The sequence below is a fragment of the Vipera berus genome (genome assembly GCF_964194415.1).
Source record: "Vipera berus genome assembly, contig: HAP1_SCAFFOLD_284, whole genome shotgun sequence".
Taxonomy (NCBI): Eukaryota; Metazoa; Chordata; class Lepidosauria; order Squamata; family Viperidae; genus Vipera; species Vipera berus.
The window spans coordinates 1-26,860 of record NW_027673471.1 but is presented as its reverse complement, the minus strand read 5'-3'; the positions used below and the strand labels follow the sequence as shown (position 1 = coordinate 26,860).

Below are 26,860 nucleotides of genomic sequence, written 5' to 3'. Positions count from 1 at the left end.
AAAACCATCCCAAAGAAAAAGAAATGCAAGAAAGCAAAATGGCTGTCTGAGGAAGCTTTGCAAATAGCTGAGGAAAGGAGGGAAGCGAAAGGCAAGGGAGAAAAACATAGATATGCCCAATTGAATGCAGAATTCCAGAGAATAGCTAGAAGAGATAAGAATGCCTTCTTAAATGAACAGTGCAAAGAAATAGAAGAAAACAATAGAATAGGGAGGACCAGAGATCTTTTCAAGAAAATTGGAGAGATGAAGGGAACGTTTAATGCAAAAATGGGCATGATAAAGGACCAAAATGGCAGGGACCTAACAGAGGCAGAAGAGATTAAGAAGAGGTGGCAAAATTACACAGAAGAACTATACAAGAATGAGCTTAACGTCCCAGATAATCACAATGAGGTGGTCACTGACCTCGAGCCAGACATCCTAGAATGTGAGGTGAAGTGGGCCTTAGAAAAGCTGAGCAACAACAAAGCTACTGGAGGTGACAGTATTCCAGCTGAGCTATTCAAAATCTTAAAAGACAGTGCAGTAAAAGTGCTACACTCAATTTGCCAGCAAATTTGGAAAACTCAACAGTGGCCACAGGATTGGAAAAGATCAGTTTACATTCCAATTCCAAAGAAAGGCAGTGCCAAAGAATGTTCAAACTATCGCACCATTGCACTCATTTCTCATGCTAGTAAAGTCATGCTTAAAATCCTACAAGCTAGACTTCAGCAGTATGTGGATCGAGAACTACCAGAAGTACAGGCAGGATTTCGAAGAGGCAGAGGAACTAGAGATCAAATTGCCAACATACGCTGGATCATGGAGAAAGCTAGGGAGTTCCAGAAAAACATCTACTTCTGCTTCATTGACTATGCTAAAGCCTTTGATTGTGTGGATCATAACAAACTGTGGCAAGTTCTTAAAGAGATGGGAGTACCAGACCATCTTATTTGTCTCTTGAGAAACCTATATGCGGGTCAAGAAGCAACAGTGAGAACTGGACACGGAACCACTGATTGGTTCAAAATTGGGAAAGGAGTCCGGCAAGGCTGTATACTGTCGCCCTGCCTATTTAACTTATATGCAGAGCACATCATGAGAAAGGCAGGGCTAGATGAATCAAAAGTTGGAATTAAGATTGCCGGAAGAAATATCAACAACCTAAGATACGCAGATGATACCACTCTAATGGCAGAAAGTGAAGAAGAACTAAAGAGCCTCTTGTTGCGGGTGAAGAAGGAGAGTGCAAAACTTGGGTTGAAACTTAACATTAAGAAAACCAAGATCATGGCATCTGGCCCTCTCAATTCCTGGCAAATAGATGGGGAAGAAATGGAGGTAGTGACAGATTTTGTTTTCCTGGGCTCCAAGATCACTGCAGATGGGGACTGTAGCCAAGAAATTAAAAGACGCTTGCTCCTGGGGAGGAAAGCCATGGCAAATCTAGACAGCACACTAAAAAGCAGAGACATCACCCTGTCAACAAAAGTGCGTATAGTCAAGGCTATGGTCTTCCCAGTTGCAATGTATGGCAGTGAAAGTTGGACCATAAGAAAGGCTGAGCGCCAAAGAATTGAGGCCTTTGAACTATGGTGCTGGAGAAGACTCCTGCGAGTCCCTTGGACCGCAAGGCGATCAAACCGGTCAGTCCTAGAGGAGATCAATCCTGACTGCTCTTTAGAAGGCCAGATCCTGAAGCTAAAACTCAAATACTTTGGCCACCTAATGAGAAGGAAGGACTCACTGGAGAAGAGCCTAATGCTGGGAAAGATCGAGGGCAATAGAAGAAGGGGACGACAGAGAATGAGGTGGCTGGATGGAGTCACTGAAGCAGTAGGCGTGAGCTTAAATGGACTCCAGAAGATGGTAGAAGACAGGAAGGCCTGGAGGAATGTTGTCCATAGGGTCGCGATGGGTCGGACACGACTTCGCAGCTAACAACAACAACAGTCTTCCCATATTTGAGGGACTGACACAGAGAAGAGTGGGGGGGGAATCGACCTATTCTCCAAAGTGCCTGAAGGCAGGACAAGAATCATGAGTGGAGACTTGTCACTGAGAATCACCAACATACAATTAAGGAGAAATTTCCTAATAGAACAATTAACCAGTGGAACACCTTGCCTCCAAAAGTTGTGGGTGTTCCATCACTGGAGATTTTCAGGAAGAGATTGGACTGTCATTTGTCCAGAATTGTATAGGGACTCCTGCTCAAGTAGTGGGGTGGATCAGAAGACCCCACAAGCTGCCTTGCAACTCTCTTTTTCTGTTATTCTGATTGCAAGAATTGGGTATGTCTAGTTTAATGAAAAGAAGGACTGGTGTGTGTGTGTGTGTGTGTGAGACATGACAGAAGACTTCCAATATTTGAGGGGTTGCCATAAAGAAGAGGGGGGTCAATCTGTTCTCCAAAGCACCTGAAGGCAGGACAAGAAGTATCGAATGGAAACTAACACAAAAGAGATCTAATCTAGAATTAAGGAGAAATTTCCTGACAGTTACAAGAGTTACCCAGAGGAATGGCTTGCCTCCAGAAGTTGTGGGTGCCAGTGGCGTAGCGTGGGTTGTCAGCACCCGGGGCAAGGCAACCGGAAGCAGAAATAGAGGGGCGGGCGGGTGGTGACGTCACGGCACCGCCGAAAAGACGCGCCCCGCAGCGGCGTAGACTTTCCAAGAAGAGTCACGCGCATGCGGGATGCTTCCGGGTCCCTCTCGAGGGCGGCTGGGCGGGGCTCCGACCTGCAAGAGCCGCTGCATTCAAGCTCGTTCGTGAGCCCTGCTAAATAAAGCCACGCATGCGCACGAAGCTAGGCCGGCCGGCCGGCCCGTCTTCGCTCGGCCAAGCCTGCCGGGGCGCCTGCGGGGCGCTTGCGGTTGGCCTGAGCCTGGGCGGAGAGTTGGCTGCTTCTATTTATTTTATTCAGTTTATGTGGCCGCCCATCTCACCTGCCGGACTCATTTCGCTTTGCAAGAAAGAGCAGCTCAAGAGCGGAGCCAAGCCAACTCTGTGCAGCCCTTGGGGCTCCCTGAGCAGCTCAGTGCGAGCGCGCCCCCCCCAGATGTTGCGCCCGGTGCGGCCGGCCCCCCCTGCACCCCCCACGCTACGCCACTGGTGGGTGCTCCATCACGGAGGTTTTCAAGAAGAGATTGGATTCCTTGGGGGGACCTGCTGATGGATCACACAACACATTAAGCCAAATCTAGATGAAGCACGTGATGGTGTAGCATCTTGGATGGAGTAGTTCACCTCCTTTTCTCTCTTATTCTGGCCCCTGGCGGACAGATGACCTGTTCCAGGCCGTTGGTTTGGCAGATCACCTGGAAGAGTCACATGCACCTGGCACTGGAGAATGTCTCTCAGTTTCAAGATGTCAATGAAAAATGTTTGTCTTGGAAGTTCTCCTTATGAGTTTGTATCACATCTCCGTGGTTATCAACGACCTGAATTGCTTCTTTCATCCAGGGGGAAGTATATAACTGGCAACCCAAGAGAAGATTAGTGGGCAAAATTTTGAGCACATTGAGGAAGCTCCATCCATCCGGACAGGTAAGTCAAGTGAACTGTGTGATGGTCCAAAGGTACCCCAGTGGGGAAAGGAGTCTCTTCTGAGGAAGTTGAGGGACACGTAAGATTGGGGTTGAGTCTCCCGTCCAGACCTTCCTGAGTCTTTAGCTCCAGAGTCTGGGGTGCAACTCTGAAATCTTCTGGCAGGCTTAGAAGGGGCCACCCCTGTCTTCTTCTGCAGAGTTGCAAATTGAAGTTCTCACTGTTTGAAAAATTGTTCAGTTGGTGTCCTCCAGATGTTTTCATCCAGAGAGAAGGGGCATCCAGGGCACATGGCAGTCATATCAAAGTCTGTTTTACTCCCTGGGATGTCTGGAAACCCAAGCAGCTGTTGGCCTTCAGTTGCCCACCAAATTTTTGTCTCTGTTCCAGAGAAGGACCAGAGTTGACATATTAGTAGCCTTCCAATATCTCAGGGGCTGACCCAAAGATGAGGGCGTTAAGCTATTCTCCACAGCATCTGAAGGCAGGATAAGAAGTAACTGATAGAAACTAATCAAGGAGAGAAGCAACCTAGAACTAAGGACGAATTTCCTGACAGTGAGGACAATTAATCAGTGGAACCACCTGCCTCCAGAAATTGAGGGTGCCTCATCACTGGAGGTTTTTAAGAAGAGACTGGATAGCTATTTGTCTGAAATGGTATAGACTCTCCTGCTTGAGCAGTGGGTTGGACTAGATGACCTCCGAGGTACCTTCCAACGCTGTTATTCTGCATTCAGCATAAAACATTAGACTAAATGAAGATAATGGGTCTGGGAGGCTAAACTATATGATAAAGGGTTGTGGGAACTGGGTATGTTTGGATAACCAAAACAAGAGATTGGATAACCATTTGTCTGAAACAGTACAGGATCTCCTGCCTGAGCAGGGGGTTGGACTAGAAGACCTACAAGGTCCCTTCCAACTCTGTTATTCTGCTATTCAGTGGAGCAGCTTGCCTCCAAAAGTTGTGGCTGCTGCAACCCTGGAGGTTTTCAAGAAAAGACTGGACAGCCATTTGTCTGGAATGTTATATGGTCTCCTGCTTGAGCAGGGGTTGGACCAGAAGACCTCCAAGTTCCCTTCCAGCTCTGTTATTCTGTTAATACGAGCAGAGCATCAACATGAGAGAAACTGAGTCACGGGCAATGAGGGGCACCCGTGTCTTCCATGGCTGCCATTTCTGTTCTTTAACGACCACTCAGTGTTAGCCAGTTTCAGCTTTTGAGCCTCTGCCATAACGGGAAATGATCAGCCTAGACCAGGGGTAGGCAACCTTGGCTCTTTTATGACTCGTGGACTTCAACTCCCAGAATTCCTGAGCCAGCATGGCTCCGCTTGGAAACCTCTCTCTTTCCCCTCAGCATGGCTGACTCAGGAATTCTGGGAGTTGAAGTCCACGAGTCATGAGGGGGCCATAGTTCCCCCATGCTGGCTCAGGAATTCTGGGAGTTGAAGTCCACGAGTCATGAGGGGGCCATAGTTCCCCCATGCTGGCTCAGGAATTCTGGGAGTTGAAGTCCATGAGTCATGAAAGGGCCATAGTTCCCCCTTGCTGGCTCAGGAATTCTGGGAGTTGAAGTCCAAAGTCATGAGGGGCCCATAGTTCCCCCATGCTGGCTCAGGAATTCTGGGAGTTGAAGTCCAAAGTCATGAGGGGCCCATAGTTCCCCCATGCTGGCTCAGGAATTCTGGGAATTGAAATCCACGAGTCATAAAAGAGCCAAGGTTGCCTACCCCTGGCCTAGAGCAAGGGCCTTCAAACTTGGCCCTTTTATGACTTGTGGACTTCAAAACTTCCTCAGCCAGGCACGCTGGGAGTTGAAGTCCACAAGTCATAAAAGGGCCATGTTTGAAGACCCCTGGCTTAGAGCAAAATCAGGCCTTTTCTTTATTCCCTGAATATAAAGATGGATGTTCTTATTCCACATGTTTACAGCCAAGGATTCGTTTTTGACTTTCTGCCAGTCACCATGGATCTAGCCCTCAAGATGCCCTGGGTTGGGATGCTGGTCTTCTTCTGTGTTGCAATGGTCCCGGTCCCTTCGGAATCAGGAGATTCCTGTACATCTATCGTGTTGTTAAAGCCACAGACAGTCTTGCGCAGTAAGTAAAATGGCATATATCATGGTAGCTGAGATTGTTGTAAGAACACTGGGGATAATGTCAAAGAACAGCTTGCATAGATTTGGGAAGGAAGGAAGGAAGGAAGGAAGGAAGGAAGGAAGGAAGGAAGGAAGGAAGGAAGGAAGGAAGGAAGGAAGGAAAGATTCTGGGATAGGAAGGAAGAACAAAGGAAGGAAGAAAGGATAAAGGAAAGAAAGAGGAAGGGAGGGAAGGAGAATGGAGAGAGGGATGAGTAAAAAGAGAAAAAAGAAAAGAAAGAGAGAGGGACAGGGAAGGAGGAAGGAAGGACAAGGAAAGGAAGGAAGGGATAAAAAGAAAGAAAAGAAAGAAAGAGCAAGGAAGGAGATGGAAAGGGAGGGAGCGAGAAAGAAGAAAGACAAAAAGAAAGGAGGGAGGGAGGAGAAGGAAGAAAAAAAGGAAGAGAAGAAACAAATGAAAGAGGGGAATAAAGAAAAGAAAAGGAAGGATGGGAAAAAGAAAGGAGAAAGAGGGAGGGAGGGAGACTTTTGATTTTAGAATGAAATAAATGACTTTTCCAGTTCCTTCTTTCGCAGCCACGGAAAGGTAGGAAGACGTTGAAACCTGGAAATGTGGAGAACTTTGTTTCTATCACCTGGTTTTCTCCTAAGAGTTAGTTGAAAATATTCTCTCCAAAACCCTCCAGGCATCGATTCCAGATGGGTTGCAGCACAAAGTCGTCCTGTCCCATCTTCCCATTTTATGCAAAGATCTCAAGGTCCTTCCTTCCTTCCTTCCTTCCTTCCTTCCTTCCTTCTTCCTTCCTTCCTTTGTCCCTCCCTCCCTCCCTCCCTCTCTTTTCCTTCCTTCCTTCCTTCCTTCCTTCCTTCCTTCCTTCCTTCCTTCCTTCCTCCCTCCTTCCTTTCCTTCCATCTCTTTTCCTTTCCTTCCTTCCTTCCTTCCTTCCTTCCTTTGTCCCTCCCTCCCTCCCTCCCTCTCTTTTCCTTCCTTCCTTCCTTCCTTCCTTCCTTCCTTCCTTCCTCCCTCCCTCCCTCCTTCCTTTCCTTCCATCTCTTTTTCTTTCCTTCCTTCCTTCCTTCCTTCCTTTCCTTCCTCCTTCCTTCCTTCCTTCCATCCTTCCGCCCTCCTTCCTTTCCTTCCATCTCTTTTTCCTTTCCTTCCTTCCTTCCTTCCTTCCTTCCTTCCTTCCTTCCTTCCTTCCTCCCTCCCTCCCTCTCCCTCCTTCCTTTCCTTCCATCTCTTTTTCCTTTCCTTCCTTCCTTCCTTCCTTCCTCCCTCCTTCCCTCCCTCCTTCCTTTCCTTCCATCTCTTTTTCCTTTCCTTCCTTCCTTCCTTCCTTCCTTCCTCCCTCCTTCCTTCCTCCCTCCCTCCTTCCTTTCCTTCCATCTCTTTTTCCTTTCCTTCCTTCCTTGCTTCCTTCCTTCCTTCCTTCCTTCCTCCCTCCTTCCTCCCTCCCTCCCTCCTTCCTTTCCTTCCATCTCTTTTTCCTTTCCTTCCTTCCTTCCTTCCTTCCTCCCTCCTTCCTTCCTCCCTCCCTCCTTCCTTTCCTTCCATCTCTTTTTCCTTTCCTTCCTTCCTTGCTTCCTTCCTTCCTTCCTTCCTTCCTCCCTCCTTCCTCCCTCCCTCCCTCCCTCCTTCCTTTCCTTCCATCTCTTTTTCCTTTCCTTCCTTCCTCCTCCCTCCCTCCTTCCTTCCTCCCCCTTCCCTCCCTCCTTCCTTTCCTTCCATCTCTTTTTCCTTTCCTTCCTTCCTTCCTTCCATTCCTTCCTTCCTTCCTTCCTTCCTTCCTCCCACCCTCCCTCCCTCCTTCCTTTCCTTCCATCTCTTTTTCCTTTCCTTCCTTCCTTCCTCCCTCCCTCCTTCCTTCCTCCCTCCCTCCTTCCTTTCCTTCCATCTCTTTTTTCCTTTCCTTCCTTCCTTCCTTCCTTCCTTCCTTCCTTCCTTCCTCCCACCCTCCCTCCCTCCTTCCTTTCCTTCCATCTCTTTTTCCTTTCCTTCCTTCCTTCCTCCCTCCCTCCTTCCTTCCTCCCTCCCTCCTTCCTTTCCTTCCATCTCTTTTTCCTTTCCCTTCCTTCCTTCCTTCCTTCCTTCCTTCCTTCCTTCCTTCCTTCCTTCCCCTTCCTTCCTCCCTCCCTCCCTCCCTCCTTCCTTTCCTTCCATCTCTTTTTCCTTTCCTTCCTTCCTTGCTTCCTTCCTTCCTTGCTTCCTTCCTTCCTTCCTTCCTTCCTTCCTCCCTCCTTCCTCCCTCCCTCCCTCCCTCCTTCCTTTCCTTCCATCTCTTTTTCCTTTCCTTCCTTCCTTCCTCCCTCCCTCCTTCCTCCCTCCCTCCTTCCCTCCCTCCCATATTCTTTCCTCCCTCTCTCCAATCTTCCATCCTTCCTTCCTCCCTCCCTCCCTCCCTCCCTCCCTCCCTCCCTCCCTCTCTTTTCCTTCCTTCCTTCCTTCCTTCCTTCCTTCCTTCCTTCCTTCCTTCCTTCCTTCCTTCCTTCCTTCCTTCCTTCCTCTCACTCCTTTTCTTTCTTCCTTTCTCCTTCCTTCCTTCCTCCCTCCCTCCCTCCTTCCCTCCCTCCCATATTCTTTCCTCCCTCTCTCCAATCTTCCATCCTTCCTTCCTCCCTCCCTCCCTCCCTCCCTCCCTCCCTCCCTCCCTCCCTCTCTTTTCCTTCCTTCCTTCCTTCCTTCCTTCCTTCCTTCCTTCCTTCCTTCCTTCCTTCCTTCCTTCCTTCCTTCCTTCCTTCTGTTTGGAACGTGGCTCAATATCCCAAAACAAACAAACTCACTTGGAATCCCAGCAACGAAGTTTTATTTAAAAAGAAGCGTTTGCAAAGGCTTGGTGAGCCGAAACCCACACAGGAGTTCAGTCACACCTTAAACGGCTGTTTGACACATTTTTCTATCCTACCCCCCTGAGGCAGATTTCCCCCCTCCCCTATCGCACTCAACGCCCCTTCCCTAATCATCCGGTAAACTATCCGGACCCTCCCATGTTCCAGGAAGCCCCTTTGTACACATCGTATCCGTCACCATCTAATTTTCTGTTCACCAAGCCTGGCTCCTCGAGTTATTTCCGTATTTCCTTGGCTTGCGGTTTAGGCCAGCTAGCGTTTTCAGCATGTCACATTTGTACTTGTCAACTTTTAGATGAGATAGAGAGAGAATCTTTATTAATTGGCATTTTCAGGTGGCTTCTTCTAATGTCCTTTAGACTCATTAGAAATTTCTGAATAATATTTTATTCCTTCCTTCCTTCCTTCCTTCCTTCCTTCCTTCCTTCCTCCCTCTCTTCCTCCCTCTCTCCCTTTTTTCCTTCCTTCCTTCCTTCCTTCCTTCCTTCCTTCCTTCCTTCCTTCCTTCCTTCCTTCCTTCCTTCCTCCCTCCCTCCCTCCTTCCTTCCTTCCTCTCTCCCTCCCTCTCTTTCTTCCTTCCTTCCTCCCTCCCTCACTTCCTCTCTCCCTCCCTCCCTTGTTCCCTTTCTTTCCTCCCTCCCTCCCTCCCTCCCTCCCTCCTACTCACCCTCCCTTCCTCCCTCCCCTCCCGCTCCCTGTCTTCCTTCCTTCCTCACTTCCTTCCTCCCTCCCTCCCTCCCTCCCTCCTTCCTTCCTTCCACCAAGTTTGTTGAACTTGCAGTCTTGTTCATTTAATAATTGTATTATGTCATAAAATTATTTATCCCCCCCTCCTCCTCCTCCTCCTCCTCCTCCTCCTCTTCTTCTTCTTCTTCTTCTTCTTCTTCTTCTTCTTCTTCTTCTTCTTCTTCTTCTTCTTCTTCTTCTTCTTCTTCTTCTTCTTCTTCTTCTTCTTCTTCTGGGAGGGGAGATGGGGTGCCCTCCCTCTAGTGCTGGGGTGGGCCTCCTTTTCCTTGTGGTGCAAAATCTCACGGCTCGAGTTGGGCCTCCCTTCTTTGTGGCTCTGTTCCCCTCACCCAGGTGTCCATGATGGAATGGCAACTGTGATAAAAGGAATGGTGGCTCCTGCCCACGGCGACCGTGACATGCCACATTGTGCTAGGAGAGCGCATGACTGGAGTTAAGCACTGAACTCTCTGCCTCTGTTTTTAGTGGTCCAGGTCACCGTTACTAAAGGGAACATTTTGGCGGACTTGATCCTGAAAGCAATGAAAAACAAGGACAATAAGAAGATGATCAAAGGCATCAAAGGGTGAGTTGATTCATCTCCTCTGGGGCAGCAAAGGAGAAGTCTGAAGTTTGACAACCCCCCCCCCCACCACCACCAAAGCAGGCTTCTAGAAGTTTCTAACCAATAGTTGAAGACCCAACAGATGTGGACAGAGGGCAAGACTCTAGTTCCTCCTCAGAATGCCGCTCTGCGAGAGCAGAAATGATGAAAAAGGGGCCCAAAGGTGCTCTTGTTTTCAAGCGGCGGCTGGACTGTCTTTGTTTTTCCCTGAAATCATTCCGCTTCCCATCCGAGACGTTTCTTCGGCTTACCCACCGGTGCTTTTTCCAGGAGGCAACTGGACTTTCTTGTTTTTCCCTGAAGGCATGTCTCTTCCCATCCGAGAAGCTGCTTGAGCCTTGGATGAGAAGTGAAACATCTTTCAAAGGAAAACAAGAAAAGTCGAGAAAATGCACCCTTGGGACATCCGTGACCCAGAGGACGGAGAATCTCTGCAGACCTCTTCAGTTCAGTTCTTCAGGTTTGAGCTGAAGAAGCTTCTTGGAGGAGAGGTGAAACGTCCTCAAGGAAAAACAAAGAAAGTCCAGCTGCCTCTTGTCAAGAAAGCCCCTTCGGGACAACCATAACTTGGATGATGGAGAGTCTCCATAGACAAGAATGGGAAGGCTTAATTTTTGGACTTGATCTTGTCTGGACAGCCCTTGGTCCAGAAGGCTTTAGGGTCTCCTGCTTGAGCAGGGGGTTGGACTAGAAGACCTCCAAGGTCCCTTCCAACTCTGGTATTCTGTATTCCTTATAACCTCCAGAAACCATTGAGTTGACATCAAGCCCAAACTACTTCTAGCTATCACATCTCAGACCTTGCCCTAAAGATGAGAAGGTTGGACTAGATGACCTCCAAGGTCCCTTCCAACTCTGATATTCCCACAGATGAGAGTCCATCCACAAAGGAATCCGATCCGTGGCCACCTCAAAGGACAGGCAGGAACAAGAGGGCTATCCTTCTGCTGAGCATCGTTCGATTGGAACGTTAGCAATGGGAGCAGGACTGGAATTCAGTCCAGAGAACCCAAAGATAGATTCCTTTGGGTCTGTGATTCCCCTGAGAACTTATACACAACTCTGAGTTACCATTCCTTTCGAAGCATTTAAGCTGATTCGCCAAGGCCTTCATCTAATTCTTCCCATCAGCAAAACATGCATTCCTCTGCTATTCTTCACGCTCTCTTCCTTACTCTGGTAGGTTGACAGTTAACGAGCTGAAGATACCCGATATTGAGATAATCTTTTCGCCACCTGACACCATCCAGATAAAGTTGGACCTTGTCATCTCAGTTGCTGGGAAAAGGTGAGTCAGAGCCCAGTTTTGGTCATTTATTTATTTATTTAATTGAATTTCTATACCGCCCTTCTCCCGAAGGACTCAGGTCATGGATGTAGAAGATCCATTGGGTGGACCAGAAAATCCATTGGGTATGTCTAGTCCAGGGGTAGGCAACCTCGGCTCTTTTATGACTCATGGACTTCAACTCCCAGCAGGAATTCTGGGAGTTGAAGTCCATGAGTCATAAAAGAGCCGAGGTTGCCTGCCCCTGGACTAGTCTAATGAAAAGAAGCACCAGGGGTGACATGATATCACCATTCCAATTTTTGAGGGGCTCCTACAAAGATGAGTGGATCAACCTTTTTTCCAAAGCGCCCGAAGGCAGGACAAGACGCAATGGATGGAAACTAACCAAGGAGAGAAGCAACCTAGAACTAAGGAGGAGTTTCCTGACAGTGAGGACAATTAACCGGTGGAACTGCTTGCCTTTAGAAGTTGTGGGTGCTCCATCACTGGACATTTTCAAGAAAAGAATAGGCAGCCATTTATCTGGGATGGTTTAAGGACACCCGCCATAGGCAGGGGATGGACTAGAAGACCTCCAAGGTCCCTTCCAACCCTATTATTATTAATGGGAAAGCCTGATGGTGAATTGGACATTTGTAGGCTGATGTTGTGATTCAGGGTCAGCCTGTGGGTTCGGCAGTTGGGTCGGACAACTCAGAGGAGGAGGGGGGTGTTGAAGAGCTTGCTGAGGGGGTTGGAGAGCTTGCTGATGAGAGCCCTCAGCCAGGCCCCTCCCACCTGGTCACGACGGAGACCCAGTTGTGTGAGCCTGACAGCGTGGATGAAGATGACCCACAGCTGGCCCTGTTCAAGGACGTCCGACGCAGGAGGCAGTCAATCAGGAGTAAACAGAGGAAGGCAATGGGGCACCTCGGAAGGAGGCAGAGAGAAGCCACGCCCTAAACTGTATAAAAGGGGAATGCGTGGGAGGGCTGGTTTGCTGAAGGCAACCGCTTGAAAAGCTCCTGTTTCTTGGTTCGTGTCTTGTTTGTTTTTGTATCAATAAATTTGGCAGGCTTAATTCCAGCCTCTTGCCTTCTTGTAAAAGGGGTTGTCCCTGCCTTTTCTGCCGGGCTGGTAGCAGGCTGGTACAGAACAGCTGATTCCTTTGGTTTTGTCACTGCCACTGAATTGAGAAAGGGATGAGTTTACAATGAAAACCAAAGTCACCCACTGAGTGTCGTCTTCCTTGTTTTGTTTTGTTTTCTTTTTGAAAAGGTTTCACTTCTCATCCAAGAAGCTTCTTCGGCTCTAACTGACTGGTGGGGAATGGAAGGATTTATATTCTTGGCAGTCATCTGATCGTTAGCATTCTTTCTGGGAGTTGTTGAGGCCACTTGGATATAGGATACAGATAAACCTTCAAGTGGCTTCAGTGATTCTCAAAGAGAGTACTAATAACCAGATGACTGCAAAGAATGTAAATCCTTCCATTCCCCTCCAATCAGTTAGAACTGAAGAAGTTTCTTGGTTAACAAGTGAAATATTTTCAAAGAAAAAAAAACACAAGCCCATAAAAGTTCAGTTGCCTTTTGGAAAAAGCCTCTTTGGTAAATGAAACTTTTTAGTCCCATATTTATTCTGAATATATTCGATCCATCTCCTCCATTCCACAATGTATCTCTGTTGCGATTGGTCTTTCAAATATGCTGAAATCTTTGCCATTTCCGCCAAGTTAGAAACTTTCAAAGTCCACTCTTCTATAGTAGGCAGTTCCTCCTTCTTCCAATATTGCGCTACTAAAAGTCTGGCTGCCGTAATTAAATTCAACATCAATTTAGTATCTATAACAGTAAAATCTGTAATAATACCCAACAAAAACAACTGCGGAGAAAACCTTACCTTTTTCTTAAATATCTTTTGCATGTTCCACCAAATTTTAATCCAAAAAGCTTTGACTTTTTTTTACAAGTCCACCATATGTGAAAATACGTAGCATCCTCACAACCACACCTCCAACATTTAGGCTGGCAGTTCGGATACGTACTTGCTAGTTTTTTAGGGTCTAAGTGCCACCTGTAAAACATTTTATAAAAATTCTCTCTTAAATTTTGGGCCTGTAGTGGTTTTATACGATGTATTATTAGTTATTTGTTAGTAATATAGTTATGTTTACGGAGAGTTAAAGTGCGATAGAATTTAATGCTTTATTTTTGTTGTTAGCATATTTTAGCTTAAGTTTGTAAGTTTATACCCTGTATTCAGCTCTGGGAAGTCGGGGAAGGGGGAGGGGAGGGGAGGGTTGGGGGTAGGGGAGGGGGAGGGAGGGAGTTTTTTCTATTTAAAAAATGTACCGTAAAACTTTTCAATAAAAAAAGAAAAAGAAAAAAAAGAAAAAGCATCTTTGGGAAAACCATGGCCTGGATACTGGAGAATCTCCCTAGACGTTGTCTTGTGGACCTACTATGGGTGCAGTTGTTGCAGCAAATCTGGTCCCAACATTTTCTCTTTTTTTTTCCAGCTTTATTGGCGGAAATATGGTAATCACTGTGGGTGTTCAAATTATGATGGCGGCCAAGATTTCAAGATTGCCCAATGGTGAGCTGCATTTCAAGGTCACTGATTGTAAGGTGGTGGTGAAGTCCTGTAAAACCAACCTTCCCAGCAGGTGAGAACCCACAAGGTGTGTCAGACTTGAACACGGGGCCCTATCTAGCAAACTGAAATTCTGTGGTGAGAAAAAATAGGTTCTACATTTAGGCAAGAAAAACCAGATGCGCAGGACTAGAATAGGTGGCTCCTGACTCAATAGAGGGACCTTGCAGTCCAAATCCTTTTTTCTTGCCATGCACAAGTATACACAATCCAAAGTGGACGGTGTTGTTTCTCTGCGTCATATAATATACGTAAGTATATGCATAATTCTGTGTGTTTATTTTTTTATTTATTACGTATGTTTGCATGTCATATTTATGTAGTGTACATTGGAGGGGGTGACCCTTTGAGAGCTGTATGCAACAAAATTTCATTTTAATGTATGCTGATTAGTGTACATTCAGAGAGACAATAACGTTATTCTATTCTATTCTATTCTATTCTATTCTATTCTATTCTATTCTATTCTATTCTATTCTATTCTATTCTATTCTATTCTATTCTATTCTATTCTATTCTTTTTTCTTATTCTATTCTATTCTTTTTTCTTATTCTATTCTATTCTATTCTATTCTATTCTATTCTATTCTATTCTATTCTATTCTATTCTATTCTATTCTATTCTATTCTATTCTATTCTATTCTTTTTTCTTATTCTATTCTATTCTTTTTTCTTATTCTATTCTATTCTATTCTATTCTATTCTATTCTATTCTATTCTATTCTATTCTATTCTATTCTATTCTATTCTATTCCATATTTCTATTCTATTCTGTTCTATTCTATTCTATTCTATTCTATTCTATTCTATTCTATTCTATTCTATTCTATTCTATTCTATTCTATTCTATTCTATTCTATTCTATTCTATTCTATTCTATTCTATTCCTTATTCCATATTCTATTCTATTCTATTCTATTCTATTCTATTCTATTCTATTCTATTCTATTCTATTCTATTCTATTCTATTCTATTCTATTCTATTCTATTCTATTCTATTCTATTCTATTCTATTCTATTATTCTATTCTATTCTATTCCATATTTTCTATTCTATTCTATTCTATTCTATTCTATTCTATTCTATTCTATTCTATTCTATTCTATTCTATTCTATTCTATTCTATTCTATTCTATTCTATTCTATTCTATTCTATTCTATTCTATTCCTTATTCCATATTCTATTCCATTCCATTCCATTCCATTCCATATTTTCTATTCTATTCTATTCTATTCTATTCTATTCTATTCTATTCTATTCTATTCTATTCTATTCTATTCTATTCTATTCTATTCTATTCTATTCTATTCTATTCTATTCTATTCTATTCTATTCTATTCTAGTGGACAATCACTTAAATATGAGCCCCACAGTGTGCGGCAGCTGTCCAAAAAGCTAATACAACCCTTGGCTGTATAAACAGAGGGATAGAATCAAAATCACATGAAGTATCAGTACCACTTTATAAAGAAATGTTAGGCTGAATTGTGGTCAAGGATTACTTGTACTTTATAATTCCTTTCATTTCTCGTCTTCTCTTTCAGCATGCTTCCCAAAATTGTGAATAAGTTTTTGGATTCTACACTCGCGAAAGTCATGCCGGGTGTGGTAAGTCTGGGGGCTTTATGACGGTAGAACCACAGACCTGGAAGGATGGGGTGGGGGCCAGGGACCTGTTTTTTTTTAATTCCATTTATATCCCGCCCTTCTCCGAAGACTCAGGGTGGCTTACAAGCTTAGCAGTAGCCTTCATTCTGTGTATATGCCTGCTTATTAGGGCTTTCACACACACACACACCCAAGCGGCATTATTACAAAGTCAGCTTAATTGCCCCCAACAATCTGGGTCCTCATTTTACCTACCTGGGAAGGATGGAAGGCTGAGTCAACCTTGAGCCTGGTGGGACTCGAACCTGCACTAATGGCAGGCAGCTGGTGTTACTTAAGGAGGCATTAGCCCACTGCTCCACCAAGGCTCATATGTTTATTATTAATTATTATTAATTTAATTTATATACCGCCCTTCTCCCTAGGGACTCAGGGCGGTGAACAGGGCAATACATAAAAAACTAGATACAAAAATTAAGATTATTAAAACATAATTAAACAATGCCCATAAAATTAATACAAATTTAAGATTAAAATTCATTAATTAAAAATCCTTCCCGTCAGTCCACCTGTCCCATAGGTTAGGCAGGAGAGACACACTTCAGATCCCATCGAGTAATTCCAGGTGCATACAAACAGACCCTTGCTTGCAGAGTTCAAGCTAGCTACTTTGGTAACGTTTGATAAAGCCTTAGTAAGGCCACAGCCGGAATGCTGCGTCCAGTTTTGGCCACCACATTACAAAAAAAGATGTTGAAACTTTGGAAAAATTGCAGAGAAGAGCAACAAAAACGATTGGGGGACTGGAGGCCAAGATATACAAAGAACAGTTGCAGGGATTGGTTATGGCCAGTCTAGAGAAAAGAAGGACTTGGAGGGACATGATCGCAATATCCCAGTATTTGAGGGGCTGCCCCAAAGAAGAGGGAGTCAAGCTATTCTCCAAAGGACCAGAAGGCAGGACAAGAAACAATGGAAGGAAACTAATCAGGGAGAGAAGTAACCTAGTAGAATGGCTTTCCTCCAGAAGTTGTGGATGCTCCATCACTGGAAGTTTTGAAGAGGAGACTGGACAGTTGTTTGTTTGAAATGGTTTAGGGTCTCCTGATTGAGCAGGGGGTTGGACTAGAAGACCTCCAAGGTTCCTTCTAGCTCTACTCTGATTGAGTTGACTGAATTGAGTTTACTTTGTTGTTTTCTGCCTATAATACAGGAATAGAATAGAATAGAATAGAATAGAATAGAATAGAATAGAATAGAATAGAATAGAATAGAATAGAATAGAATGGAATGGAATGGAATGGAATGGAATGGAATGGAATGGAATAGAATAGAATAGAATAGAATAGAATAGAATAGAATAATGAATAGAATAGAATAGAATAGAATAGAATAGAATAGAATAGAATAGAATAGAATAGAATAGAATAGAATAGAATAGAATAGAATAGAATAGAATAGAAAATAGGGAATAGAATAGAACAGAATAGAATAGAATAGAATAATGAATAGAATAGAATAGAATAGAATAGAATAGAATAGAATAGGATAGAATAGAATAGAATAGAATAGAATATGGAATGGAACAGAACGGAATGGAACAGAACAGAACAGAACAGAATAAGGAATAGAATAGAACAGAACAGCAGAACAGAACAGAACAGAACATAACAGAACATAACAGAACAGAACAGAACAGAACAGAATAGAATAGAATAGAATAGAATAGAATAGAATAGAATAGAATAGAATAGAAATATAGAATGGAATAGAATGGAATGGAATGGAATGGAATGGAATAGAATAGAATAGAATAGAATAGAATAGAAGCAGAGCAGAGCAGAGCAGAGCAGAGCAGAGCTGGAAGGGACCTTGGAGGTCTTCTAGTCCAGCCCTCTGCTCAAGCAGGAGAACCTATACCATCTCAGACAAGTGACTGTCTAGCCTCTTCTTAAAAATCTCCAGTGATGGAGCATGATTTCTGGTGGCAAGCTGTTCCACTGGTTGATTGTCCTCACTGTGAAGAGGTTTCTCCTTTGTTCCAGGTTGCTTCTCTCCTTGATGAGTTTCCATCCATTGTTTCCTTTCTTCCCCTCTGGTGCTTTGTAGCAGCTTCTCAAACACTGCTATCAAGTCAATCTAGTCCTTCTTTTCTCTAGAACTAGCCATATCCTGCAACTTCATATATTTTAGTCTCCAGGCCTTTAATCATCCTAGTTGCTTTTCTCTTCACTTTATCCCAAAGTCTCAACATCTTTTCTTTTTGTAGTGCGGTGACCAGAACTGGGTTCAGGATTCCAGGGGTGGCCTTACTAAGGCTTTATAGAGCGGTACTAATACATCAGAGGTTGCATCCTCTTCGTCTCTCTGGGGTCCAGCTGCAGCTATGTTCCCGGGCTCCAAAAATATTGGGGGGACTCAATGAGTTTTAGTAGACATTTGAGTGCACATCACCTTCCAAAGCTGGCTTAAAGTGCTGGCTGGCTGATGTGGTGGCGTGCATGGAGGTTGCACAAGGACAGAGAGGTGAGTCTGCACGGCTGTGTACAAGGTGGGATTTGCCACCGCTATAGTCCCCACCTGCTCCCCACACTCCCCAATGAAGATCTGTCTCAAGCCCCATTTGATCCCAGGAACCTGCTGTTCTTGTCTAATCGTGTCTCCTTTTCTGGATCCTCTGTCTTCTAGTTGTGCCCAGCAACTGACATGATCATGGAGAAAATAAAGGCATCATTTAAAACAATTCTGGGTGAGTGTCTTTGTTTCTGTCAGGCCTGCCACAACTCAAACCTCTAAACAGAAAGCTCTCCATCCGTTGAGAATGGTAGAGCTTAGTAGGGATCAAGTGTATCTCAGGAGCACAAAGCCGGAACGGAGAATCGCGCGCCACAATCCCTGGGGTTTTATTCTTCCCTCCCTTAACTGTGTCCCGTTGCCCATCCCAGTGTAACCAAACAAGTTCAGGAAAGATGCTTCCCTAATGGTCAGTCCCGGCCCAGTTTGGTGTGTGGCCCCCTCCTTCTTCCAGCTGGGTGACCTTGAGGCAGCATCTCGAGGAGGTACAGCATTTACTTCCGTTTCCTCAAGCAGCCCTGCTCCACACAGTTCACGACCATCTGCCACTGCAGAGTCAGCGAAGCAAAAGCAAGCCTACGGTGGCAGCTGATAGCTTCTTTTTTTAATTTAAGGGAGTTGAGCTGGGGTCGAGCTGTTCTTTCTCATGGTTTACAGCCCAGAGGGCCCCATGGTCTCAGACCTGAAGGCAGGACGTGAGAAAGGAACAGGTGGCCAATGCTGGGGGCTACAGCCAACACCTTGACCTCCTGGAGGGCTACAGGAGACAGTTTGGGGATACGCTAGCACCCCAAAGTCTGAATTTTGAGTTTTTCCTACCTCTTTGTGGAGGAGACGATCTGAAGACCCCGCTCCCCCAAGTCAGCTGTTCAGTTGACCTTTGCTCTTTGCAATTGGGGTGGGGGTCCCAAAGGGGCTTTTTCAGGAGGCAACTGGACTTTCTTGTTTTTCTTTGAAGACATTTCGCTTCTCATCCGAGAATCTTCTTCAGGTTCTGACCGGATGGTGAGGAATGGAAGGATTTATACTCCTTGCAGACAGCTGGTCGTTTGCCTCCTTTTAGAGAGTCCTTGAGGCCACCTGGAGGCTTACCTGTGTCCTCAGTTGTCCCAAAGTTGCTTTTCCACGAGGCAACTGGACTGTTTTTCTTTGAAGACATTTCGCTTCTCATCCGAGAATCTTCTTCAGGTTCTGACTGGATGGTGGGGAATGGGAGGATTTATACTACTTGCAGACAGCTGGTCGTTTGCCTCCTTTTAGAGAGACACAGACAAGACTTCAGGTGGCCTCAGCTACCCTCTAAAAGATTGCAAATGACCAGCTCTTTGCAAGGAGTATAAATCCTTCCATTCCCCCAACATCCAGTCAGAGCTGAAGAACCTTCTTGGACGAGGTGAGAAATGTCTTCAAAGAAAAAACAAGGCAGTCCAGTTTTGTTTTTTTTAATCCCATTTATATCCTGCCCTTCTCCGAAGACTCAGGTCATTTGCCTCCTTTTAGAGAGACACAGGTCAACCTCCAGGTGGCCTCAACGACTGTCTAAAAGAATGCAAACGACCAGCTGTCTGCAAGGAGGATAAATCCTTCCATTCCCCACCATCCGGTCAGAACCTGAGGAAGCTTCTTGGATGAGAAGCGAAACATCTTCAAACAGAAAAAGAAGAAAGCCCAGTTGCCTCTTGAAAAAAAACCTTTGAGACAACCAAGACCTGGATGATGGAGAATTCTCCATGGACAATTGGTTGTCCCACTTCGGATATCCCCTAGGATGAAATAAGAGTGTTGGATCCAGTCAACATATGGAAGATTGGATAAGCAAGCAGCTTCTTCCTAAACTTAAGCGATCTTGGTTTATTGACTCGGTGGCCAGAGATGTTCTTACGTAGAATTCAAGCAAGTTCGCTTGCTTGAAATGTTTTCTTGAACCAAAATCAGAGAATCAGTCATGAGAATCCCTAAAGGACATCTCTGGTTCTCTGCAGTGTCTTCTGGGAAGCCCAGAGTTATATCTGGTTTGAGAAACTGCTCGAAGAAACCATATTTTAACACAATGTGTATCTTTCACAGGAAAGAAACCTATTGGCAGCATCGGCTTCATTCAGTTCGAAGTGTCAGAAAAGCCGGTTGTCGTTTCAACTCACATCAGCATTAATCTCAAGGTAAGAGTGGATGGATATATTATTTATCACAACCCCAGTTTTTACCGGGGGGGGGGGCACTAGGAATATCTTTTCCCCAATCAGGTCAACCAGCTCTTCTGAAAAGTCAGGAAGCATTGTTCACTTCATCTGGCAAGGAAAAAAAAATGACAATGATTTTGACTCTGATAATTAGAATAATTAACCAGTGGAATGCCTGGCCTCCAGAAGCTATTCTATTCTATTCTATTCTATTCTATTCTATTCTATTCTATTCTATTCTATTCTATTCTATTCTATTCTATTCTATTCTATTCTATTCTATTCTATTCTATTCTATTCTATTCTTTGTTCCTACATTCTATTCTATTCTATTCTATTCTATTCTATTCTATTCTATTCTATTCTATTCTATTCTATTCTATTCTATTCTATTCTATTCTATTCTATTCTATTCTATTCTATTCTATTCTATTCTATTCTATTCTATTCTTTATTCCTACATTCTATTCTATTCTATTCTATTCTATTCTATTCTATTCTATTCTATTCTATTCTATTCTATTCTATTCTATTCTATTCTATTCTATTCTATTCTATTCTATTCTATTCCATTCCATTCCATTCCATTCCATTCCATTCCATTCCATTCCATTCTATTCTATTCTATTCTATTCTATTCTATTCTATTCTATTCTATTCTATTCTATTCTATTCTATTCTATTCTATTCTATTCTATTCTATTCTTTATTCCTACATTCTATTCTATTCTATTCTATTCCATTCTATTCCATTCCATTCCATTCCATTCCATTCCATTCCATTCCATTCCATTCTATTCTATTCTATTCTATTCTATTCTATTCTATTCTATTCTATTCTATTCTATTCTATTCTATTCTATTCTATTCTATTCTATTCTATTCTATTCTATTCTATTCTTTGTTCCTACATTCTATTCTATTCTATTCTATTCTATTCTATTCTATTCTATTCTATTCTATTCTATTCTATTCTATTCTATTCTATTCTATTCTATTCTATTCTATTCTATTCTATTCTATTCTATTCTATTCCATTCCATTCCATTCCATTCCATTCCATTCCATTCCATTCTATTCTATTCTATTCTATTCTATTCTATTCTATTCTATTCTATTCTATTCTATTCTATTCTATTCTTTGTTCCTACATTCTATTCTATTCTATTCTATTCTATTCTATTCTATTCTATTCTATTCTATTCTATTCTATTCTATTCTATTCTATTCTATTCTATTCTATTCTTTATTCCTACATTCTATTCTATTCTATTCTATTCCATTCTATTCCATTCCATTCCATTCCATTCCATTCCATTCCATTCCATTCCATTCCATTCCATTCCATTCCATTCTATTCTATTCTATTCTATTCTATTCTATTCTATTCTATTCTATTCTATTCTATTCTATTCTATTCTATTCTTTGTTCCTACATTCTATTCTATTCTATTCTATTCTATTCTATTCTATTCTATTCTATTCTATTCTATTCTATTCTATTCTATTCTATTCTATTCTATTCCATTCCATTCCATTCCATTCCATTCCATTCCATTCCATTCCATTCCATTCCATTCTATTCTATTCTATTCTATTCTATTCTATTCTATTCTATTCTATTCTATTCTATTCTATTCTATTCTATTCTATTCTATTCTTTGTTCCTACATTCTATTCTATTCTATTCTATTCTATTCTATTCTATTCTATTCTATTCTATTCTATTCTATTCTATTCTATTCTATTCTATTCTATTCTATTCTATTCTATTCTATTCTATTCTATTCTATTCTATTCTATTCTATTCTATTCTTTTATTCTTCTTTATTCCTACATTCTATTCTATTCCATTCCATTCCATTCCATTCCATTCCATTCCATTCCATTCCATTCTATTCTATTCCATTCCATTCCATTCCATTCCATTCTATTCTATTCTATTCTATTCTATTCTATTCTATTCTATTCTATTCTATTCTATTCTATTCTATTCTATTCTATTCTATTCTATTCTATTCTATTCTATTCTATTCTATTCTATTCTATTCTGCCTCAGGACATGGTGGATTTACACCGAAGATTCCTAACCAAAAAGTCAACATTCTAGGGCTACTTCCCAACAGTTACATGCAACATAAAGAGTTCTTCATTAGCTTAGCATGGGAAGTGACCTCAGCCACTAACTCTTGACAAGTCTTCCTTTGCATAGTTTGGACATGGCCTTCTGTCCTGCTCAAAGGGTCAGAGTAGATGGAGTCAGCTGGGCCTCCTGGTGTTGACAAAATCCTATTGACCTTCCAATGGGTGTCTGGTTGAATGAGAAGGCAGGTTCCCTTAGATCAGGGGTAGGCAACCTTGGCCCCTTCATGATTGGTGGACTTCAACTCCCAGAATTCCTGAGCCAGCATGGCTCAGCTTGGAAACCTCTCTCTTTCCCCTCAGCATGTCTGGCTCAGGAATTCTGGGAGTTGAAGTCCACCAGTCATAAAAAGAGCCAAGGTTGCCTACCCCTGCCTTAGATGGTCTCGGGAATGTAGGAGCCAGACAATCAAAGGCAGGAGGTCAAATGTCCAGTAGGCAGAAGCTGATGTCCCAGCACTTACTCCTCCTACCCCAAACCTTACTTTCACTGGCAAGAGGCAGGGAAGCAACAAACAGAATTGCGAAGGGATGAGATTCGGACTCCTTTCCGGCCATCAACCTAGGACTGCATGGCAGGCTTTGGTCTCAGGTGGAGGGCAGGTGCCCAGCATGAAACTGTGAGTAGGGATGAGATGTCCAAGAACAGGACCACGTTTGGGATGAGCCCTTCCCCGTCCCATCCCGTGTGACCTTTGGAGCGCTTCAGATGCTTTTGAAACAATGGCGCTGGCATTTCTGCTTTTTCTTTTTCTAGATTATAGTGGAGAAGAAAAACGGGGAAGTAATACCCTTCGAATGTGATCCGCTCCCGGATAACCTGCCAGCCAAAGAAGGGAAAACGGTGGCTTTCTATCTGCCAGCAAGTGCGCTCCATGCTCTGATGATCTTGTACCAGCCCCACCTCAACACTCCGCTCACCAAAGTGAAGGTGGGTGAAGAAGCCCCTTCGGATCCGCTGAGACGTGGCACTTCCCTCCTAGTCTCTGCCTGTTGGGAGGCTGAGTCTCAGCCTGGGGTTCAGGAGAGCAAACCAGAAAGGGAGGGAGGGAGGGAGGAAGTTTGATCTTCAGGAGAGAAGGAAGGAAGGAAGGGAGGGAGGAAGGGAGGAAGGGAGGGAAGAAGGAAGGGAGGGAGGGAGAAAGGAAGGGAGGAAGGGAGGGAGGGAAGGAAGAAGGAGGGAGAGAGGCAGGGAGAAAGGGAGGGGGGAGGGAGGGAGGGAGGGAAGGAAGGAAGGAGGAAGGAAGGAAGGGAGAAAGGGAGGGAGAGAAGGAAGGGAGGGAGGGAGGGAGAAAGGAAGGGAGGAATGGAGGGAGGGAAGGGAGGGAGGGAGAGAGGGAGGAAGGGAGGGAAGAAGGGAGGGAGGGAGGGAGGGAGAAAGGAAGGGAGGAAGGGAGGGAGGGAAGGAAGAAGGAGGGAGAGAGGAAGGGAGAAAGGGAGGGGAGGGAAGGAGGGAGGGAAGGAAGGAAGGAAGAAGGAAGGAAGGAAGGGAGAAAGGGAGGAAGGGAGGGAGAAAGGAGGGGAGGAAGGGAGGGAGGGAAGGAAGAAGGAGGGAGAGAGGAAGGGAGAAAGGGAGGGGGAGGGAAGGAGGGAGGGAAGGAAGGAAGGAAGAAGGAAGGAAGGAAGGGAGAAAGGGAGGAAGGGAGGGAGAGAAGGAAGGGAGGGAGGGAGGGAAAGGAAGGGAGGAATGGAGGGAGGGAATGGAGGAAGGGAGAGAGGGAGGAAGGGAGGGGGGAAGGGAGGGAGGGAGGGAAGGAAGGAAGGAAGGAAGGGAAGGGAAGGGAGGGAGGGAAGGAAGGAAGGAAGGAGGGAAGAAAGGAAGGAAGGATTCGGAGACAAGAGTATGGAAACTTCTCCAGCCAACCATTCTCAGCGCTGAGCCCAGAGGGATCCACTCTCAGGGCCACCAATGGACTGTGGTTCCTTTTAATTCAGAGAGATTAAGATTAAGATTAAGGTCCTGGTGGAACTCTGAAATGAAGGTTTTACCTTTAGTAATACAGGTGATCCTCGACTCACAGTGGTTCACTTAGTGACCATTTGAAGTTGCAACGGCAGCAAAAAAGTGACTTAGGATCGTTTTTCACACTTACGATCTCCAGGGTCAAAATTCAGATGCTCAGCAACTGACTCGTGTTTACGATGGTTTTGCAGCATCCCAAAGGGAGTCACGCGATCCCCTTTTGTGACCATCTGACAAGCAAAATCAACGGGGGAAGCCAGATTCGCTTAGTGACTGGGTTCCTAACTTAACAGCTTGTTAAGGAATTTGTTGTGCAGAGGTCTCCTTGTGCTACCAAAGAGTTTGCACAGACAAGGAATGGTACTGAGAGTAGTAAAGTCACACAAGAATACACTGAGTAAAAAGTATTTTACTTTGAGGTGGTGTAAAAACAAAAATGCACAGTCAAAAAATAAACAGTCCAGGATCATACACAATAGCAACAGTCCAAAGAGTAATCCAAAACTACAAAGTCTTCTTACCAGTCCATAGGTCAATACACAGTTTAGGTTACAACAGTAGTAAACTAACAGCAGAGCAAAAACAGTAACAGTAGAGATCAGTGAATTCAGAGAGAGAGAGAAGCTACGTTCCTAGCTTCCTCTTATGGCCATGAGAACACTTACACACCCATTAGCCAATTAACAACTTAAAGACATAGCATTATGGTTAATATATTTTCAACCCAACATTGTAGGCTAATACCATATGCCTAACACAGCTGCAGTGATTTGCTTAACAACGGTGGCAGGAAAGGGAGTAGAATGGGGCAAAGCTCCCCTAACAAATGTCTCATTTGGCAACAGAAATGTTGGGCTGAATTGTGTCGTAAGTCGAGGACCACCTGTAACGGCAGGTCTTTCACCAATCCAGATTTTGAAGAAAGGAATGGGTGCATTGGTAACACCTAGTTACCGCCGTCACTTTGTTTGTGGTTGATTTTTATGGAAAGTAAGCCTTGCCTACCATGGGGTTCAAGGCCATTGTTTGCAATTCTGGCCTCCTTTTTGCTACTAATGTATTTATCTCCTTCTCTCTCTCTCTCTCTCTCTCTCTTTTGCTTAGGGTTCCGTTCCAACCTCTGACCACCTCAAAAAAATGTTGCCAGGTGTAAGTTCCTCCTGCTTTTGGGATGGTGGTAGGGGGCCTCGGCTAAGCAACTTGCTTAGCACTCCAGGATGCTATCCTGGACATGTGATTTCTATGGGAAATAGATAGATAGTTAGATAGATAGATAGATAGATAGATAGATAGATAGATAGATAGATAGATAGATAGATAGATAGATAGATAGATACAGATAGAGATAATAATGATAAATATAGATGATAGATAGACACAGACTTAGATAGATAGAAAGATAGATAGAACTTGAACAGTGGGCACTATCTAACAAAATGAAATTCAATGGTGAAAAAAGTAAGTTTCTACATTTAGGCAGGAAAAATCAAATGCACAGGTATAGTACAGGTGGTAGCTTGCTCAATAGTAGTAACTGTGAGAGGGATCTCGGAGTCTTAGTAGACAGTCACTTCAATATGAGCCAGCCGTGTGCTGCAGCTGCCAAGAAAGCCAACACAGTGCTAGGCTGCATTAACAGAGGGATAGAATCAAGATCAAGTGAAGTACTAATACCACTTTACAATGCCTTGGTAAGGCCACACCTGGAATACTGCATCCAGTTTTGGTCACCATGATGTAAAAAGATGATAGATGATAGATAGATAGATAGATAGATAGATAGATAGATAGATAGATAGATATGGATGGATAGATATGGATGGATAGATACAGATAGAGATAATAATGATAAATATAGATGATAGATAGACACAGACATAGATAGATAGATAGATAGATAGATATGGATAGATAGATAGATAAAGATAGAAGTAATAGATAATGATAGATAAATATAGATGATAGATAGATAGATAAATAGATCTAGATGATAGATAAATAATAGATAGATGATAAATAGATAGATGATGGATATAGATAGATACGGAGATGATAATGATAGATAAATATAGGTAATAATAATAATAATAATAATAATAATAATAATAATAATAATAATAATAATAATAATAATAATAATTAGTTGGAAGGGACCCCGGAGGTCATCTAGTCCAACCTCCTGCTAAGGCAGGAAACCCTATACCATTTCAGACAAATGGCTGTCCAGATGATAGATAGATAGACAGACAGATGATAGATAATGATAGATAGATATGGATGGATAGATAGATAGATAGATAGAGGTAATAGATAATGATAGATAAATATAGATGATAGATAGATAGACATATAGATATAGATGGATAGAAATAGATGATAGATAAATAATAGAGATGATAGATAGATGATAGATAGATATAGACAGATACAGAGATAATAATGATAAATATAGATGATAGACAGATAGATGATAAATAATGATAGATACAGATGATAGATAAATAATAGATAGATAGATGATAGATAGATACAGAGATAATAGATAATGATAGATAGAGATGATAGAGATAGATGATAGATAATGATAGATATAGATGATAGATAAATAATGATAGATAGATAGATGAT

At 43.4% G+C, this 26,860-nt stretch overlaps 1 protein-coding gene across 1 annotated transcript; it reads left to right on the top strand.

Annotated features, from left to right (window-relative positions):
* Positions 1-3,309: 3,309 nt before the first annotated feature.
* Positions 3,310-25,409, top strand: LOC308679359 (BPI fold-containing family B member 6-like; the record flags this gene model as incomplete). Its single annotated transcript, XM_081346967.1, has 10 exons — positions 3,310-3,535; positions 5,475-5,641; positions 9,700-9,799; positions 11,022-11,126; positions 13,630-13,776; positions 15,310-15,373; positions 18,062-18,122; positions 20,015-20,106; positions 23,027-23,200; positions 25,337-25,409. Coding segments are annotated over exons 2-10 (949 nt in total), but the record flags the coding sequence as incomplete, so codon positions are not given.
* Between the last annotated feature and the right edge of the window lie 1,451 nt (positions 25,410-26,860).